The 20,823-nt window shown below is 33.8% G+C and overlaps 1 protein-coding gene across 2 annotated transcripts in view; it reads right to left on the bottom strand.

The window, feature by feature from the left end:
- The window catches only part of Ir64a (Ionotropic receptor 64a), a 36,364-nt gene extending 17,260 nt beyond the window's left edge, over positions 1-19,104 (bottom strand). For both annotated transcript variants that reach the window (XM_075305956.1, XM_075305955.1), the window contains exons 1-5: positions 17,762-19,104; positions 6,515-7,296; positions 1,995-2,151; positions 1,787-1,914; positions 190-357 (exon numbers count right to left, since the gene is read on the bottom strand). In XM_075305956.1, the coding sequence (XP_075162071.1) occupies positions 190-357; positions 1,787-1,914; positions 1,995-2,151; positions 6,515-7,296; positions 17,762-18,964 (2,438 nt within the window). In that variant the 5' untranslated portion in view covers positions 18,965-19,104. The remainder of the gene's footprint in view (positions 1-189; positions 358-1,786; positions 1,915-1,994; positions 2,152-6,514; positions 7,297-17,761) is intronic.
- Between the last annotated feature and the right edge of the window lie 1,719 nt (positions 19,105-20,823).

Here is a 20,823-nt window from a genome sequence, read left to right as displayed (position 1 = left end):
AATTTTTTTAATGATTCATTGCGAAGAAACTTATCGTATTTTATTCCTTTGCAAATCTCGTGTATAAAAATTGCATTTTTAAAGTCCTTAATACCCGGAACATATTTGCCATAATGGACAAGTTTTTCTTCTTTTTCACTTTAGAAACAGAAAATGCACACAGGATAATCCAATTATTGTCTTACTTACCTGGCCACCCAAGTGCCGGTCGTATAATCAATCACTTTGGCACGTTCAATACGAAAGAATGTCGGCGATCCACCAATATCCGCTTGGTTGCGTATCAATGCACCAATCATGCCATCAAATTTGCCATTCTTCAAGTAACCCCAGGTGGGGGTCTTGGACAAACTAAAGCTGCACAAAAACGAATGATGAAGAATCATCAGCAAATAAATGGAATGTACAAGAAACACAAACTCACACATGTACATGGACACAAATACATTTACACTAACAAACGACACCTATTTATAATAAATGAATTGGAAAGCTTTACATCCAACCCGTGAAAGGGGGAACCAATCATCCAGACGAAAAGACTAAAGGTGAAACAAACTCGGAATTCTCAGTGACCATATACCACCCAAAGAGCTGGATTATTTCTCTTGTGTTATTGGTACTGAAAAACACGTCAAAATGTGCAGAGTCAACTATAAGGTCCAAAAGTTACAGAAAACTAGGAATGGAGCATCAGACAAAACGTATGAAAATGGTCGTGGTTTTTTGTTGATTGTGTTGCGTTGCTTCTAACGCTGATTCTTCGATTGTAGAATTCCACATCGATGTGGAAACTTACAGTGGCTCAAAGAATTCCCCGCTGATATTCATCTAACAAATGCCGAATGTTATCGGGAAAATGTCCTAAAAGTAAAATAGAAGCTCTGCACAGAAAAACATTTCGTCCTCTGACGATCGATGTTCCAACAGGACTCAGCGCTCGTCAAGCAAGAATGGCTTACAAAGGAGGTTCCTCCCTTTATTTCTACCGCACAATAGCCACCAAAATCTTAGGAACTCAATCCGTTACCCAGGCCATTTCTCAGGGTAAGGTTGACTCTAAAAAATACCAATGTCGTGATCATGGCGCTTCGGCGCAAATGGGCCAAAATACCGCAGAACCACTCGTGTAATTTTTGTGTTGTTTTCGTTTTAAACACCTTTTGTTTTCTAGTAAAGATACAAAAAACCAACAAATATAAAGACGATTTCATTTATTTTGAATTTTTTTTTTCAGAATTATTAAAGACAAGTTGCCCCTAATCAAAAAAAAATTTTTTTTCATCTTAGGACACTCAATTCTTAAAATATTTTTTAAAGTTTAAAGCCTTGAGCCACTGTAAGCTTAGGAAATAAGAAGGAGGAAATTCAAGCTAGATACTAAAGAGCATTATATGCTCAAACATACACGGAGAATATTGTGAGAAGTATAATTGATGACTTTTAAATTGAGGTTTTTGTTTTTCTTGGTCCACACACACACACACACACACACACAGACTCCCATACTTGCTAGGACTTATAAACCCACAATCGAGTCACTGGTTGCCAGGATGTATTTTATGTTAGAAAATATCTCCTATGATACTCCTTCTATGAATCAGTGAAGTTAAATGATGATAAAATTATTTAATGTATTCGTGATTCAGGATAATGTGATTGACGAGCTAGGCTATGGTGGATGAAAACACAAAATAAGGAAACATCGCACAAAAAAGGAGAGACCAACAGGATATCAGGCAACAAAACGAGAATAACATTTGACCAAGGATAACAACGAGCATACCTGAAGTTGAATAAATCTCTCACTTTGCTCAATAATGCGAAATTGAAACGATGCATTGAATCCAAATGTGTGTCATTGTGTGAGGTAAGATAGTCATATAATGACGTTTTATTGTCCTTATGTGTCACCTGGAAAAAAACAATGATACTTCTTCTTTATCTCTTTGCCAATTCCAGAGCAGAGAAAATAAAATGATATTCAGACTTACCACTATTTGACAACGTATTCTGGCCAAATGCATATTCTTGCGTCTCAGAACGAAAGAAGTGCGACGATACCATTCGTCCAGTTGTACTCCTTGATTTGAGTCGGCCATTCCTACCTCAGAGATATTTAAATCACCACCATATTGTCGACCAGGACTCCTAATTTATTTGAAACAAAAATAAATTAATTTTATGCAACGCCATTCTTGTGACAAGCAAATGAGATGGATAGTTTCTAGGACTGCTATGTTCGATTGATTGGTAAGGGTCATTAATTAATTAAGTACAATCGAGTAAGAAAATTGGAAAGTTAAATATGTATGTGCAAACACCGAAAAAATTTCAGCGGTAGATTATGCCCTCTCAGTAATGTTGAGTGTTTCAAAATTGTTCTAAGTCGTTTCACCGCAATGTGGAACACCACTGGAACACGGCTATAAGAACGAAACCACGGAATCGGGCAGCACTCAGTGACAAGAGAGAAGTTCTCCACTGTGGTATCACAATGGACTGAATAGTCTAAATGTGCCTGAAATATCGGCTCCAATGTTGGGGGTATGGCATAAATGCTGTTGATAAGCAGTTACTCACCTCAACTTTTTATATTTTAAGAATAGACAAAAAATTTGATTAAAGCTTCCGTTTATATTTTAATATATTGGGATCTTTCTTTGATTTTAGTTAATTTTTAATTGGTTAAGTCAAATAAATCCAATAGTATTCAACAGAATTATTTTACCTTTTATACCCTCCACCATAGCATGGGTATATTTTATTTATAAAGAAAATTTAGTCAGAGTTTTATTTCCATAGTAAATTTTGTCAAAATTTTATTTCTACAGAGAATTCTGTCCAAATTTTATTTCAATTGAGAATTTTTGTAAAAATTTTATTTCTATAGAAATTTTGGTCAACATTTTATTTCTAAAGAAAATTTTGTCATAGCTTTATTTTTATAGGAAATTTTGACAAAATTTTATTTCTATAGAAAATGTTGTCAACATTTGATTTCTATAGAGAATTTTGTCATAGCTTTATTTCTATAGAAAATGTTGTCAACATTTTATTTCTATAGAGAATTTTGTCAAAATTTTATTTCTATTGAAAATTTTGTCAAAATTTTATTTCTATTGAAAATTTTGTCAAAATTTTATTTCTACATAAAATTTTGTCAAAATTTTATTTATATAGAAAATTTAGTCAGAGTTTTATTTCCATAGTAAATTTTGTCAAAATTTTATTTCTACAGAGAATTCTGTCCAAATTTTATTTCAATTGAGAATTTTTGTAAAAAAATTATTTCTATAGAAATTTTGGTCAACATTTTATTTCTAAAGAAAATTTTGTGATAGCTTTATTTGTATAGAAAATGTTGTCAACATTTGATTTCTATAGAGAATTTTGTCAAAATTTTATTCCTATTGAAAATTTTGTCAAAATTTTATTTCTATTGAAAATTTTGTCAAAATTTTATTTCTACAGAAAATTTTGTCAAAATTTTATTTCTATCTAAAATTTGTTCAACATTTTATTTCTATAGAAAATTTTGTCGAAATTTTATCTCTAAAAAAAATTATAAAAATTTTATTTCTACAGAAAATTTTGTCAGAGCTTTATTTCTATAAAAAATTTTGATATTTTATTTCTATAGAGAATTTTATCAAAATTTTATTTCAATAGAAAATTTTGTCAAAATATAATTTTTATAGAGAATTTTGTCGAAGCTTTATTTCTATAGACAATTTTGTGAAAAATTTTATATCTATAGAAACTTTTGTCAAAATTTTATTTCTAAAAAAAAATTTTATTCCAATAAAAAATTTTGTCAGAACTTTTCTTCTATAGAAATTTTTGACCAAATTTTATTTCTATAAAAATGTTTGTCAACATTTGATTTAAATAGAGAATTTTGTCAAAATGTTATCTTTATAGAAAATTTTGACAAAATTTTATTTCTACACGCAGATAAGGAATATGATCACCTCAACCATGTTTCAAGAGCAAAATGTTATTTTTGGACGGTGACCATGGAACATTTTCGAAATTTTATCTCTAAAAAAAAATTATAAAAATTTTATTTCTACAGAAAATTTTGTCAGAGCTTTATTTCTATAAAAAATTTTGACATTTTATTTCTATAGAGAATTTTGTCAAAATTTTATTTCAATAGAAAATTTTGTCAAAATATAATTTTTATAGAGAATTTTGTCGAAGCTTTATTTCTCTAGACAATTTTGTGAAAAATTTTATATCTATAGAAACTTTTGTCAAAATTTTATTTCTAAAAAAAAATTTTATTTCAATAAAAAATTTTGTCAGAACTTTTCTTCTATAGAAAATTTTGACCAAATTTTATTTCTATAAAAATGTTTGTCAACATTTGATTTAAATAGAGAATTTTGTCAAAATGTTATCTTTATAGAAAATTTTGACAAAATTTTATTTCTACACGCAGATAAGGAATATGATCACCTCAACCATGTTTCAAGAGCAAAATGTTATTTTTGGACGGTGACCATGGAACATTTTCGTCGCAAAAATGGTGTTTTCTCGGCAAACATATACATGGTTGCCGAAGTAAGACATATGCTTTTTGAGAAAATAACATGGTTGCCGCAAACATATTATATGTTCTCCGTCCAAAAATAAAATTTTGCTCTCGAAACATGGTTGAGGTGATCATATTCCTTCTCTGGGTGTATAGAACATTTTGTTGTTGTTATTTTTGATTTTAGCTTAAAACCATTCATTGACTAAACTACAAGTGTAGCTTAACCAACAGAGGAAAAGAATGTTTGTCAAATTTATTTGGGCAAAGCCCTATAGACAGCAAGATGGTTGGATGGACGCACGTTTCGGAATTACCACATTCCTCATCAGCATCCTCTACTTGCAGCAAAACTATGAACGAATTATCAGAATAAATTCAGGCAGTTCATTAAAACCAACAATGAACCACACTTGAACCTTCCTGAAAAAGGTTTTACATGATAGCTGGCTTATGCCGTAATAAATTCGTACAAACATATCTCTTTTCCTTTTTTATAGGAAATTTTATTTATATAGGATTTTTTAGTCAAAGCTTTATTTTTATTTAAAATTGTTGAAGTACCTCTTAGTTAGAGAGGAATATTTGACAAAATCTACCAAAACATCAATCTACCAAGCAGTAAAAAAATCTACCATTTTTGGTAGAATTTTACCAACTGTGGCAACCGTGCTTACGGTTCATAATTATATAGGCACCATATAGATTTGACTTCCGGATCCTCTTGGAGGAGCAAATTTCATCCGATCCGGTTGAAATATGGTACGTGATGTCAGTACGAAATTTGACCATTTACTTACCATGCGAAAATTGGTTCATATAGGTTCATAATTATTTACAGACTCCTCTATATAAATCAAGAACCGATTGGTTGACACAACGAATATTTACAGCAACAGTCAAATGAAGAATGACCATAAATTAATTTGTTACAACCAACCTCTTTGGATATTTTAGCATTGAATTTAACCCTTTCACTACCGAAATAAACCTAATATTAAAAATTTGAATTTTTTCTTCTAACAGCATGTACTAACAACATGTAGAACAAAAAATTTCATTTTGAGAACCTACCTCAAATACTTCAAGAGCTATATGAGCTTGTTCTGAAAATTTGATTCTTGAATTATGACAAAATGGCCTTACGAAAATAAGCGCTATTTGGGCTATAATTCACAGTGTGAGAAAAAATTCAAAAAAAAGAACCCGTAGAAGTATCAGCTATAGTTTTTGTATAAATGTCCATTTACTAACATAGAAACATACAGTAGAATAATTATTTCAAATTATCGTAATTTTCGTTATTAAAAATGTACTAAAAATACATTTAATCACCAATACGGAAACCAATATGGAAAATATTTATAGCTTATTTAGATTAAAGCCTCTACTTTAAAATAACATTGAGAAATAAATCGAAACTAAGTGGGAAATTAGAATTTGGTGTCTTATTCGAATGTCCTTCTAGGTGGACATCGGTAGTGAAAGGGTTAACGAAGCATATTATATGACATACTTTCGATTCGTGTTTTTGGAAACACTTTGAAAAATCCTTTGATTTGACTCCGAAATATTTGGCTAGTACAACAAATTTAAAACCATCTCTGATAAAGATAACAACTTGACGTGTTTAAACTTTGAAATCTATCACAGGAGGCTCACAGACACAAACATGGTAAAATAGACAAAAAAAAGTGGAAAATAAACTCTGGCAATAAAAGCGAATATGATTTTTTGTAACTATTTAAACATTCTATGCAACAAGAATGTCTAATAAAAAAGTTGAGTTGTTTGCTTTTTCACAGCCCCATACACACACAGCACACTTTTGATTTAACAACCACATCCTACATACAGCATATACATCCTTAGCCATCCATCAGTCTCATCCCGAGTAGACCCACTCTCAAAAACTTTCCTATCCAAACAAACACCAATGAATGAATAACGAATATGGCAACAAGCAAACCTTACCAAACATCGTATAATATGTAGTAATCCATCTTTTGAAGTGTATTATAATCACCAGGAGCGGAGCAGGAAACAGAACTTGCCACTGACGGCATCATAATAGATTGGGCTTCTATGCCAGAGGTGGTTGCCACAGAGACAGATGCAAATGTGGAAAGATTCAAGTGATCCGGTATGGGAGACACGAAGTGGGAGGAGCAGTTACTGGTGTCCGCTGGTATAATACTACGCATACGGCGCTTTGCCAATATTAACTCAGTATTTATATTGATGTTGAGTTGTTCAAGAAACTTTTCAATAATCTCCATGTCATCCTCATCTGTTTCTCCAGCAACAAGAGTATCCGCAATGGACGACTTTGCCGCCACTTTCCCACCAAGACCACGACGAATACCACCAGCACCGCCAGCGCCACCACCACCACTTGTTGTCGGTACACTTGACTGTCTCTTATTTAGCCTAGCCGGCAGACCGGAAGCGGAGGCGCCAACAACATCCGATGTTGAGGAGGAAAAGTATAATTCTTTTACCAGCATTGCTGACTTGGTGCGGTTGTCAATGCCACTGTTTTTACTATGGCTGTTGTTGACAACTTCCTTGTCGGTATTCCTGTTGCTGCTATACGTTGTCGTTGTACTTGCTGGAATATTGGCATTGCTAGAGCTACTGTTCATCTTCTTCTTGCTGATATCATCCGTATCATCGATTTCAGTTTGTCGATTAAATGCATAATCCTCCATCAACAACCAGTGATACACAGAGTTGAAGAGAGCCTTGTTGGAGGCCTGGATGGATACAAACAAACCGTTAGACAGCCCGAGCAAGAACCGTGTACCAACCATAAGGCTTGTATAGTTAATGTATAGTAGACATGGCCAAATGTATCGATTCATTTATCCAGACACGTATAAGAGCAAAATAAACATAGGCAGAATAAATGAAAAAATAAAACAAAAACGAGTAAAGCATACAAAAAAAAATTGTGTAATACAGCGGAAGAAAGACATCATTAGTACGACACAACATAAACGTTTGATATCCGTTTCCGGTTTTAAAGACACTCAACAACAGGCAGTGTGACCAGGTCTATAAAAGTGTAGCAGCTAAATCACCATTACAATAATGCTAAAAATGCCGAAAAATCTTTGCCAATTTTTAAAACGTATTTTAAATAAGATGATTACAAACAGGTGTTTAAATTTTAAAAATTTTGTATTCAATATCGCTTTAGAAATATGTCTTTTTGGAGTTCATCAATGTGGTATCACAATGGACTGAATAGTCTAAGTGAACCTGATACATTGTGAGGTTCACAAATAGAATGAATCTTCGGCGTGTGTACATTTTAATAATTGGAACAAATTTTGAAATATTTCTACCTATGGGTTAGTCCCATGCATTTTTCACTTTGATTTTTAACTTTCTACAAGAGAAGTAGGCATTGGTATTTGAGTGATAAAATAATTTTCAGTTGCTTCTAATTTTTTCCATTTGTTTTCAAATTTTCAACAAGAAGGTGAAAAAAAACCTCAGAAAGAATTTAATTTCTATTACATATAAAAATTTTTCGCCGCGAATTGAACTAATTTCAAAGAAATTTAATATAAAATAAGTTCAGGATTGATCCTTTAAGCTGCCTTGTTTTATCAGAACTGCAGATATTCCAAGTTACCAAGACAAAGCTGTGGGATGCATCATATCATATCATAGGAATTAACAAAGATTATACAAAAATAATTAACATCATCATTGCCATGAATCTACTAAATTTTAAGGATCCAGTTAATTTTCACATGTCTCTGGCATCATATGTATACAATTAATATTATTTTCCTATACTAAGACACATCTTACAGTTTTCATAATTATATATGTATATTGAACTGCAGTCTACAAGCGCTTGTCGACGGAATATAAAATAACTTGTGAGTATAATTTTTCTTGTTTTTGGTTTTGCATATGAGTGGTTTTTATTGCTATTAAGTATACGCCTTGGTTACACATTACCTATTATTTGTTTGTATTTTTTTGTAATTCACGTTCAATTTTTAACTAACATTATCCTATACTTATGATTCCTATTAGTTTTATTAAATGGTAAATATAATTGTTTAAATATAAATAAACTCCATGAAATTGAAAAGATGACATATTAAAGTTTAGCAAATGGGCTGACTAATATTTGGAGTCAGTATGGTAGGGAGGGTTGACTCAAGAGAGGATAGCTAACATCTTTTCATCCTCTCAACTCTACGTAATGATACATTGAATTTCAGTATAAATACCTGTCAATGTTTGGGAAATTGAGAACTATTTCTATCTAAAATATTATATTTTTTGTAAACGGAACGAGATTTATCTTTTGTGACAAGAACACACTCCCAGCCCTGAGCACAGCCGTAATTAAAAGATAGCAGCCGCCACAAAAGATAGAATATGATATGAGCTGTTCGTTACAACATCGGGCTACCACCTAACCTAACCTATGTCTTTTTGGAATAAAACAATGTCATGTAGTAATACAACCCAGTTCTATTTTTGGCCACGAAAAACTACAAAAAATTATTGAATAAAAAACGTAAAGTGAGTTACTTACGTTATTCACAAAACATATCATTCAATTGAATTTCACATTGGATGTCCTTATGTAAAAGATGACTGATATGTAATGCAACAAAGTAAAGCGCTATACTTTTTAAATTAATTTTCGATAATATTCGGCGTTTATTTTGACTTCACGTGATATACTGTGGTTTTCCAGCCACAAAATAAGTTAATCACATACTTGATGGAATCACGCACAACTTTATTTCTGAAAGCAATAGATCAAAATGTTTTTAAATAGTCAATGGTAATTTAGTCCACTGGTATTTGATGTCCAAAATTTGTTCGGTTTTTACAAAAATGAGGTACTGAATATTTGGAATTTTACTTGTTAAAATAATGCTAAAGTATTAATTAAAAAACTTAAAAATGCTAACTGAAAATGTTGAGGCTAAATACAAAAATCTAAATGCTTAGCTACAAAAATGCTAAAATGGTCACACTGTCAACAAGTGTAGCCCCTCCAAAAGGACATCAAGTGGTGGTCGTCAATGTGTGAGACTGCACGTGTGTAGATGTATGAGAGAATTTTGAATGCAAGTCTGACTGTTGCTTTGAGCAAATATTCAAACACACACATATACATACATTGATGGCCACACAAACATTGTGAGTTCCACAAACCAAAACTCTGTACATGTAGTAATATGAGAGAGTGAGTAGGTAAATGTATAGAATCATTCAAGTGTACATATGTAGTTAGTAATGTTTGTAGATTTGCTAGCAAATATTTAAAGACATGAAACATTAAGTCACGATAAACTGCAACATTTTAGGTTGAATGGGATGCTTATGCACTTATATCGCAAAACATGAAATTGGTTGAAGAGTGTGTTGGGAGATTTATAAATGTCCGTATAGAGTAGTTGGGACACTTGTTGCTAAAACTTTTCTATAAGCCGATAGCCTAAGTTGCTAATTGCTTATTTTGTTATACATTATTATAATATGTAATTAATAAAGAATTACATAAATAAAAAAAATAAAATAAAGCTGTGCTACATTAGATAGGTATTTATAATCAGCAACATAAGCTGGTGATGTGCCCAGCAAAAAAAAATTCTTCCAAAGGCCAACTTTAACAGCACTTCCAAAACATGTACTCCCAAAGATGTTATTTATTTTAAGTATACAGGAATTTATTTTAATTCATTTATTTATAACTCGCTTTTTTCTTATTTTAATGGGTAAATTTAATTTTTTGTTACAAAAAGGTTAAAAACAGAGTACACATTAAACAAGTATATACAGCAGTAAGTTCGGCCGGGCCGAATCTTAAATACCTACCACCATGAATCAAATATAATAGTTTACATTGAAAACTCTCCGTTGTAGCGGGTTTCTTGATAATATATAGAATTTTAGGGGGTTTGACAACAAATTTTCTCCCAAGCAAATCAGTTCAACCAGATTCTACCTATGAAGACTAGATCAGATTCTGGATTTATGAGAACCAATTTTATTTGAGCTTTAGAGAAATCATAAACATATCGTGTATATGATGAAATAACACCTTGATTTGAAATCTTAAATCTGTAGATTTTGTTCGCCATTATTTAAATGAATACGATGAGTACAATCAGGAAATTTTACTTCCAGTTTCAAGCAATTTTCATGATCATTGTCTAAAATATCATTCCGGAGGAAAATATATTTTCTTTGGTTGTACCCTCAAGAAGAGAAATCGGTCTATATCGATGCCTTACCAAACGGACCGGTAACACACCGACACACCTCTTTATGGTCCTAAAATACCTCTAGATTTCTAATTTCGGGTAAATAGGATAAAAACTACGGATTCTAGAAGCCCTAGAAATAAAGTCGGGAGGTAGGTCTATATGGGGTCTATACCAAAACATGGTCCGATAGGCACCATTTGCGTCATACCTATTTGTGATCTTATAATACCTCAAGATTTTCAATTTCAGGCACATCGGCTAGAAAATATAGTCTCTAGACGCCTATATGGGGTCTATACCAAAACATGGTCCGATAGGCACCATTTGCGACACACCTATTTGTGATCTTATAATACCTCTAGATTTTCAATTTCAAGCACATCGGGTAAAAAATAAAGTTTATAGAAGCCGAAGAATAAAAATCGGAAGATCGGTCTATATGGCGGCTATACCAAAACATGGACCGATACGGACCATTTTCGACACACCACTTTATGGTCCTAAAATACTTACAGATTTTCAATTTCAGGCAAATCGGATAGAAAATACAGTTTCTAGACGCCCAAGAAACAATATCGGGATATCGGTCTATATGGGGGCTATACCAAAACATGGACCGATAAGCACCATTTTCGACACACCTCTTTATGGTCCTAAAATACCTCTAGATTTTCAATTTCAAGCACATCGGGTAAAAAATAAAGTTTATAGAAGCCCAAGAATAAAAATCGGAAGATCGGTCTATATGGCGGCTATACCAAAACATGGACCGATACGGACCATTTTCGACACACCACTTTATGGTCCTAAAATACTTACAGATTTTCAATTTCAGGCAAATCGGATAGAAAATACAGTTTCTAGACGCCCAAGAAACAATATCGGGATATCGGTCTATATGGGGGCTATACCAAAACATGGACCGATAAGCACCATTTTCGACACACCTCTTTATGGTCCTAAAATACCTCTAGATTTCCAATTTTAGGAAAATCGGGTAAAAAATACAGTTTATAGAAGCCCAAGAATAATAATCGGAAGATCGGTCTAAATGGCAGATATACCAAAACATGGACCGATACGGACCATTTTCGACACACCACTTTATGGTCCTAAAATACTTACAGATTTTCAATTTCAGGCAAATCGGATAGAAAATACAGTTTCTAGACGCCAAAGAATCAAAATCGGGAGATCGGTCTATATGGGGGCTATACCAAAACATGGACCGATACGGACCATTTTCGACACACGTCCTTATGGTCCTAAAATACTTCTAGATTTTAAATTTCAGGCAAATCGGATAAAAAATACAGTTTCTAGACGCCCAAGAATCAAAATCGGGAGATCGGTCTATATGGGGGCTATACCAAAACATGGACCGATACGGACCATTTTCGAAACACCTCTTATTTTCGACACACGTCCTTATGGTCCTAAAATACTTCTAGATTTTAAATTTCAGGCAAATCGGATAAAAAATACAGTTTCTAGACGCCCAAGAATCAAAATCGGGAGATCGGTCTATATGGGGGCTATACCAAAACATGGACCGATACGGACCATTTTCGAAACACCTCTTTATGGTCCCAAAATATCTTTAGATTTCCAATTTCAGGCAAATCGGATAGTAAATACAGTTTCTAGAAACCCAAGAAGCAAAATCGGAAGATCGGTCTATATGGGGGCTATACTAAAACATGGACCGATGGGCGCCATTTTCGGCACACCTTTTTATGGTCCTAAAGTACCCCTAGATTTTCAATTTCAGACAAATGGGATAAAAACTACAGTTTTTATAAGCCCAAGACCCCAATTCGGAAAGTCGGTTTATATGGGGACTATATCAAAACTTTGACCGATATAGCCCATCTTCGAACTGCCTGCAAACAAAACACGAATTTGTGCCAAAGTTCAGGACGATAGCGCCATTATTGAAGGCTCTAGCTTGATTAAAACAGACAGACGGACATGCTTATATTGTCTTAGAATTTCTCCCTGATCAAGAATATATATACTGTATATAGTCGGAAATCTATATTTCCGGAATGACAAACTTATTATACCTCCATCACCATTCTATGGTGGTGGGTATAAAAATGGTACAAATTATTGAAATTTTGTCGAAAAAAGTTCTAAATCCATTCAAGAGATATTTCGAATTTTTCAAAATATTTTAATTCAATCTTTTCAGACAAGCGTTATAATGCATTAAAAATCATAAAAAAATTATAAAAATTATTTATTTGTCAAAATGACAAAATTGTTTACATCACACCCAAAACACTGAATTCGAATCAGAGAGTAAGAAGTGATGCAAATTCATCGTAGGGGGCGCTCATGTGGTGAAAATAGGGCTGGTCGCGGAGGGGATCCTCCCCTTTTGTCCGACTTTTTTAAAATTGGACCAAAGTTGAAAAATGTGCTTGAATTTTTCATTGAAGGTTGGGGTTGGCATCTAGACAAAGATCCTCTACTTTATTTTTCAATATTTGTCTCTCCTTTGTCCAACTTTTTTTTTAAAGTAAATTGAAAAAACTAGGGAATTTTAGTTTTTTCAATTTACTTTTTACCTGCGATTTACAGAGAACATGACGTGAGTTTATGAAATTAATATGGGGTACCTGATGTGGATTTTACGGAAAAACTGGGTGAGATTATGAAATTTATATCATAATATTTTAATATTTGGTCGGAGAAAAATAAAAGGGCAAGACATCCGCTTCTCCTTAAGTACATACAGAGAAACAATTGAACTATTCCAATTTACTTGTAATTTGCAGAGGACGTGGGGAGAGGTTATGAAATTAATATTAGATATCTGATTTTGTGATATTTGAACGGGAGGAGGGGCCGCCCCTTGCATTGCTTTTTGAAAATTGGGCTTACCATTTGCTTGAAATTTTCTGGGACGTTTACACAAGATACGCAACATCACTTTTCGATATTTGGTCGGGGAGGGGGGACCTCCTCTAAAACTGAAAAAAACTAAAACTCTCAAGTTTTCTTGAAATTTACAAAGGCCATGGGGGAAGGTTATGACATCAATATGGTGTACCTGTTGTTTGTGTATTTGGACGGAGAGGGAACCTTCTCCTTGCCCCACACTTGTGGGAAAATTAGTACATGATTTTTCGATATCTAGTTTAGGAAGGGGAATAGTGAATTAAACTTTGTCGATTTACTTGAAATTTATAGGAATCGAAGGGTAGTTTGTGAATTTAATATAGGGTACGTGATTTTCCGATATCTGGTCGGAGTGGGGCGAAGGTGGGGAGAGAGTTCCATTTTGTCCGATATTTTGAAAATTGAAAGTAGACGGTTGTCCGTAAATGGGAACTCGGTACACAATTTTATGATTTTCCCACAGGCTTCGGCCAGATTTTTTAAGTAAAATACTTAAATTTAAATGAAATTCGGAGACAACGTAGAGGGTGTATCATTTATCGGTGTATGTTCGGGAAAAGCATGTTCTCCATGTCCAAGATTTTAACAAATATTAATGTGGTAAATTTTTTAAGTACTTTTACTCTTTCGGATTTATTGGACGGGAAACAGTGGTTCTTTGTATGGTGTTGAAATATAAAGCTTAATTTTCCGGTATGTTGAGGAGAAGGAAACCTTTCCTTGACAAACCACACTTAAAATTCGCATACATATAGAACATAATTTTAAAAAATTGGTGGAAAGGGAACACCCTCTCCCCGACATTTCTTAAGGCGGACCGCGTAAACGAAAAAGCAAGTTGACCGATTTGTTTGAAAGAATTCAAACCTTTTCGAATTTATTTTCAGCTCGAAGTATATGCTGACTAGGTTAACTCAAAATGTTCCTAAACTACGCTTCGGAAGGCGCAGCGAAGCGGGACGGTTTACGCTAGTAGAAAATAATTATGAAGAGATTCATTGTATTTTTGAAAATTTTCCATTGGATCGTCCCAGTAATCGCATCGACCTCTTCTCTCATTATCGTAATTCATAGTCAATAGATGTAAGTACACTGTTAGAAAAATATGTTTTTCATATGTTCCGATATAAACAAAATGTGTTTCGGGCACAATTTTTAAACACAATATATTTAAGTGCAAACATGTAATGTTCCTAAACTAACACTAAATGTTTGGGACACATATGTTAATATGTTAGAATATATTATGTTTGGGGCATGAATGTTTCATAAAAATAATATGTGTGAATGTAAACATATATAAATTTACAAATTTCGAGTAAACATATATATGTTGTGATATTTTATTCAGAGAGCGACAGAGAGAGAGAGAGTGTGTAGAGAAAGAAATAGAGATGGAAACCGGGAGGGTTGACGAAAGATATCAACATAACACAGCGAGAGAATCAAAAGAGAGCAATTTCTGTGAAACTGCTTGTATGTTGTTTCGGAAAGTCCAAATATTATTTAATTTGAATACTCGTGTAAAGAGAATAGACATTCGGAAGCGGGCATTAAGTTCGAGTTTTGCTAAAAAATTGAAAAAGGTTATTTTCTTTAAAATGAATTATTAAAGAAAAGTAAAAGGCAAAACAGGGTCATTTTAGAACGATAATGCCAACTTAATACCGGCCTTAAGGGTAAAAATGAAATTAAGTACAAAACACGATAAGTTTTAAATGCATTTAAAATGGTGTTAAATGCTAGTAAAAAACTGTTCACGGCTAACTAAATTTATGTGTATATTATAAAATTATTTATGTATGTTTATACTCGACTCCACGTTCTTCTTTTGTTAGAGTTTTTGAATTCCTTCCAACATTTCAAGCTTTTATACCAAAAACAGTTTTTTGCTACAAAATTGTTATTTTTGCAATAAAAAAAAATTATCCAAAAGCTCAGTCCATTTCGTTTATATCAAGCACTGTTCTTTTCTGACTGTAAATCTTTAATAACACACATTTCGAAGTTTCATTGTAAAAATTTCATTTAATAATATAAAAATATAAATACAAAAATTAAAAAAAAAATTGGTGTTCGGTCGGAGTAGGGATTGAACCCAGGACCTTTTGCATGCAAGGCGGACATGCTAACCACTGCTCCACGTGGTCAACAAATATATGTTTCTGTTGAATAATGTTTTGTTTGCATCGGCTCGTGGGCGCTGCAAACTATGCTATATAAATGTAACTTATAACGATAATTGTCTATTGGTAACTATAACAGCTACGTAGCCCAGTGGTAGTGCGTTGGCTTACAAATTGCATGGTTCCCGGTTCGATTCTCAGTCCAGGCGAAAGGTAAAATTATAAAATTGAATAATTTCTTCAACATTATTTGTATTACAGAAAAAGGTGCCAAGAACTAAAAAAATTCGTGGAAGTGAAAATTATGTGAGGGAATGAGCACAATCTTCTTTGGGGAAAATTCTTCCAAGCATATAATATTTTTGGGCTCAAAATGCTTCAATACATATATGTTCACATAAAACAAACATATTAATGTTTCGGCAGTATCCACTAATATATGTGCTTCCTGCAAAATATGTTTAGAACATATGTTAGAGAAGCGATTTTTTCTGAGGGTGTACAAAAAAAAACATTGGAGGCCTTTATTCCTTTAGTTTGCCAGTTTGGTCATGAAAGTGAAGCCCAAATTTGGAACAATTTTTATATTTTCTAATTCATCTGTCATCTTCCATTATTTCAGTCCCATTGACAGATACACCCACCCTCAAAAAAATCGCTTCTGCAACATATACTCCCAAACACATTCTGCTTCAAATATATATATTTTCAGAATTGTATTGTTCAAATATATTATGTTTCACCTTAGACATACACTGGAAAAAAAATTTTAATAAAATTTTCTTTGTGTGTATATATTTTTAAAGCGCCAATTGGTTACGTCCATTTTTTATTTGAAAGTCTCACTTTCTAAACACACATATGTTTATAGGCAATTTCTAAATTAATATATGTTTGTATCCATACATTTTATATTTAAACAAATGTTATGTCCCAAATATAATATGTTCTAACATATTAACATATATGTCGCAAACGTGTTTTGCTAATTTATGAGCATTATATACTTGCACTTAAAAATAATGTGCTAAAAATTTGAGTTTCTAACAATTTTTTGGTGTTCGGTCGTAGCAGGAATCGAACCCACGACCTTGTGTATGCAAGGCGGGCATGCTAACCATTGCACCACGGTGGCTCCGTGTAGTATATGTGTTCTTCCAGAATACTAACACAGCATTACATTTGGGGCATGGAAACGTTGTCGGTCGTTGTTTATTCCGACAAGAATTGCAACTGGAAGATGGTCATTCATTTTCCCAAAAAAAAAAAAAAATATTTTGATTTCATAAACCCAAACACTGGAAAATTCCAAACACATATTTGAAAAAGTGTATCGAGAGATTGAATGGCAGGCATGGTGGTTTTTTGTGTTCTCCCCGTGAAATCGGAAATACAGAAATAGCATCACATGTGAAGAACTAATGAGGAATAGTTACGTGCATGCTAAAAAAATATCATAATATTTTCTATGGAAATCATGGTCTATTAATTCTAACAAAATTCCTTTCATGGGGATCATATCATCTTATATGGCAAACATGTTACTTTTTCATTTTTTGTTGTTCTTTGAATATGATCCTGACAAGATTATATTTTATATGCATTTAACTACGTCTAAAATATGTTTAGCTATTTTTTCCATGAACCCACAAAAAGACTATTCTGCACACAATTGTACTACCTTGACTCTCAGATAAACTTATATCCCTATTTCCATACATTATTTCCTATACACCTAAATTGCATACATGACATTTGAATAAATACTTCAATATTCCCCTATAACACAATGTAAAAAATTATAGATGTGCAATGAACATGGACATTTTGTAAAAATGACATTGTAAAATAGTTGTGAACATCTATTTATTCATCACAAATGGTGGTATAATAAAATCCAAGAGCCTGCATTATTCGATTTTAGCAAAACTTACCATTTCGAGAAGTCGGTGACTGGACTCTCCACAAGATAAATCCACAACTAAAAGTTGCCGATAATATTCACCTTGTAAAACTTGATCCAACCAATTAGGATTTGATGCTGGGTTACGATCATTTGATCTGCCAACATTTTTGGCATTTGATCTATCAGCAAAACGTCCACGCGGATTCGCTTTATTCGAATCCAAACGACGTTTGGTTTTCAAATGATCAATATGGACCACTTTAATCAAAAGACTTTTAGAATTCAAATCCGGGTTTTGAATCGCGAGTGAAAACAATTGATTCAAAAGCTTAAGGGTTTGCTTATATTTTTGACTTCGCCTTAACTTTTCCGTGTTATCTTTGCACTCATTTCCCCTACAACCTGGATCTTGACAAGTGAATAGAGTAAGGCGTATGATTTTCTTAAAACGAAGAGCAAGTTCTCGTATCATTTGCGATTGTATTGTAAACATTGAATGCTCCTCCTTATCACCATTGCCAATGTCCGGTCCGGTGTCATTACCAACAGCCATATCCTTACTGACTTGTTTTGTGGCTTCCTGTGAGACATTCCATTGCTTGCCACATTCATCTATGGTCTCATCATTCGTTTTGTTATCCTTTGACCGTGCATCATTTGTGCATGCAGTGTTCATTTTTCCATCATCTCCTGGGGCGTATACATAATTTTTGCCATTTAATTGATCCATAGCTGGTATGTCATGCTGCTTCACTGCTGAGGATGATGGAGATGTTGTTGTTGGTTGCTCTTCCTTCGTTTCCTTGGCCCATATATTTTGTGGTAATTTATTGGACTTATTATCGTTTTCATTAATATCTCCATAAATCGCAGCATTATTATGGCCATCTTCAAACACAGTGTTTGTTGCTGTTGACAACAGCGTCAATGGCATCCGCATTGTCCTTCTTCTGACCGGGTATTCTTTTATCGCCTCATAGCCACGTTCCATATCACCATAACCACTACCAAATGAAGCTGTACTAGCAGGAGCAGTGGATGGAGCCACATCACGACCATCATCATCATCAGACACATAAACGGAAACATTCGAATCATCATATGTTGATGCCTCGCCATAAAATGCTGGTTGATGCTGTCGATGTTGGCGGCCCATTAATGCCCACATTAATATTAAGAGCAACATTTTTATTTTGTTATTAAAATATTTATGCTTTGTTCGAAACATCATAAATTTGCAGCAAAGTCTCTAGCGTTTCATGCGTTTTAATGTTTTACGTTACGCTGTTTGGTGAATTTTGTCTCTGGTGGTTCGGTTCGATTCGGTTCGGTTGGGTTGGGTTTCCTTCCTTCCGTAAAGGTTGATGGTTGGCTTGCAACTGAGCACTTTTCCATGATGAGCATCCATTTTTTAAGAATCAACAATGGTTAGCTCTTGGCCAAAGTTGTAAACTTGTCTGATTATGCCTTCACTGGTGCTTGCTTCCGTCCATCATTCTCAATGTCTTCCTGTCATAAGAATTTCTGGCAATTGACATGAATGTTGTGCATTGCATGTAAATCATTCACTCTTTCGGTTACCCATGAACGATAATTGAAAAAGCTGTCTCTGTGTCTCTCTTATGCCTTGGCTACTTTAGTTTTTCAATAAATATTTTACAAAAATGTCAATGATATCCTTTGGAATACCGATGTATATCGTTCAAGATGGTTTGTTGTTTAACCTTCAAATTTGACTTCTGAAAAGCTTTGTGTCAGGTACTGCAACTTTTTTTTAATTTGGCTCAGTCGACTGTCAACTGTCACTATACCCTAAAGCACTACACGTACATTTACACATCATAGATATGTTAGACCCTATAACTTATGTGGGTTCAATCCCACTCGACTTACCAAAACACACTCCTCTACGGAAATATCTTTGTCAGATTCCGGGCAAGGACATAGGAAGAAGCGGAACAAAATTTTGATGCTCGCAAATATTGTCATATGTTGCCAAATATGGCAAAATTATAGACAGACAAATGCATTGGAAGTATCACATCAAAGATAGGACTGTACTTAAAAATAAAGATCTCACTCCCAATATATACGAAAGTATAATCATGCCTCTCGCGACATAAGAGACAATGGTTTTTTAAACGTCGATAAGGAACAAGTGCGTGGTCGAGTGGTCTCAAATAAAAGGGGAAATTGGAAATACAACTACAAGGCCTTTGGAGAGAATACTAGGCCTAATATACAAGAAATTTTATCAAAACTAAGATAGTTAGGGCATAGACTGTATTCGGAACGATGGGAGAGTGGATAGGGATTCGCTTCTGTGGGTGATGCAACTGAAAAAAGTATTGTCTTAATGTGAAAGATCTTTTTGGTCTCCGATGTATATCCTTTCTTTGAATGTCACAAAATGTCACATAACCTCTGCTTTGATATGATCTTAAGATGTATGGTGTTGCTCAGATTGATCTACTGAAGTGGTACGAGAATATAAATCCAAAGATTTTCGGCCAATGACAGCCAAAGGTACGAACAAGACGAATGCCACGATCACTTCCCGTTCAAACTATGTGCCAAGGAGCTTAACCAGACCGCTCCGGCTATAACAAAGCTCTAATTGCTTCGTCTTTTAGATTTCTTTTCCAATATTTGTTTGTTTTCGCCCCAAATAACGAAGTACTTGCTTACGCATTAAGTACTTCGTCATTTGGAGTTTATGCTTTGGCATTTAGTTTTCTTTTGCTCTAACTGCTTTGGTTTTTAGCTTATTTACGCACTGTTGCTTCAGCATTAGACTTTTTGCTTCCTTCCCCACTTGGTTCCGCACTCTTACTTCGGCAATTATCTCGCTTCCGTACTAAATATTTTGGATGTTAACTTCCTTCCGCACTAATTGCTTTGGTTTTAGACTCGTTCAGCACTAATTGCTCCAGCATTCCCAGTAGTTGCTCTGGAATTTAGTTTGCTTGCTTCGCACTAAGTGATCCGGCGACTAAAGTTCTTCCATACTAAGTGCTTCGGCTTTCAGATTCCTTCCACACTATTATGTCTGGACACTGAGTCTACTGAAGATTCCTACCATTTTCTGAG

Source organism: Haematobia irritans, chromosome 4, assembly GCF_050003625.1.
Source record: "Haematobia irritans isolate KBUSLIRL chromosome 4, ASM5000362v1, whole genome shotgun sequence".
Lineage (NCBI taxonomy): Eukaryota > Metazoa > Arthropoda > Insecta > Diptera > Muscidae > Haematobia > Haematobia irritans.
This window is presented reverse-complemented; position numbering and strand designations above follow the sequence as displayed.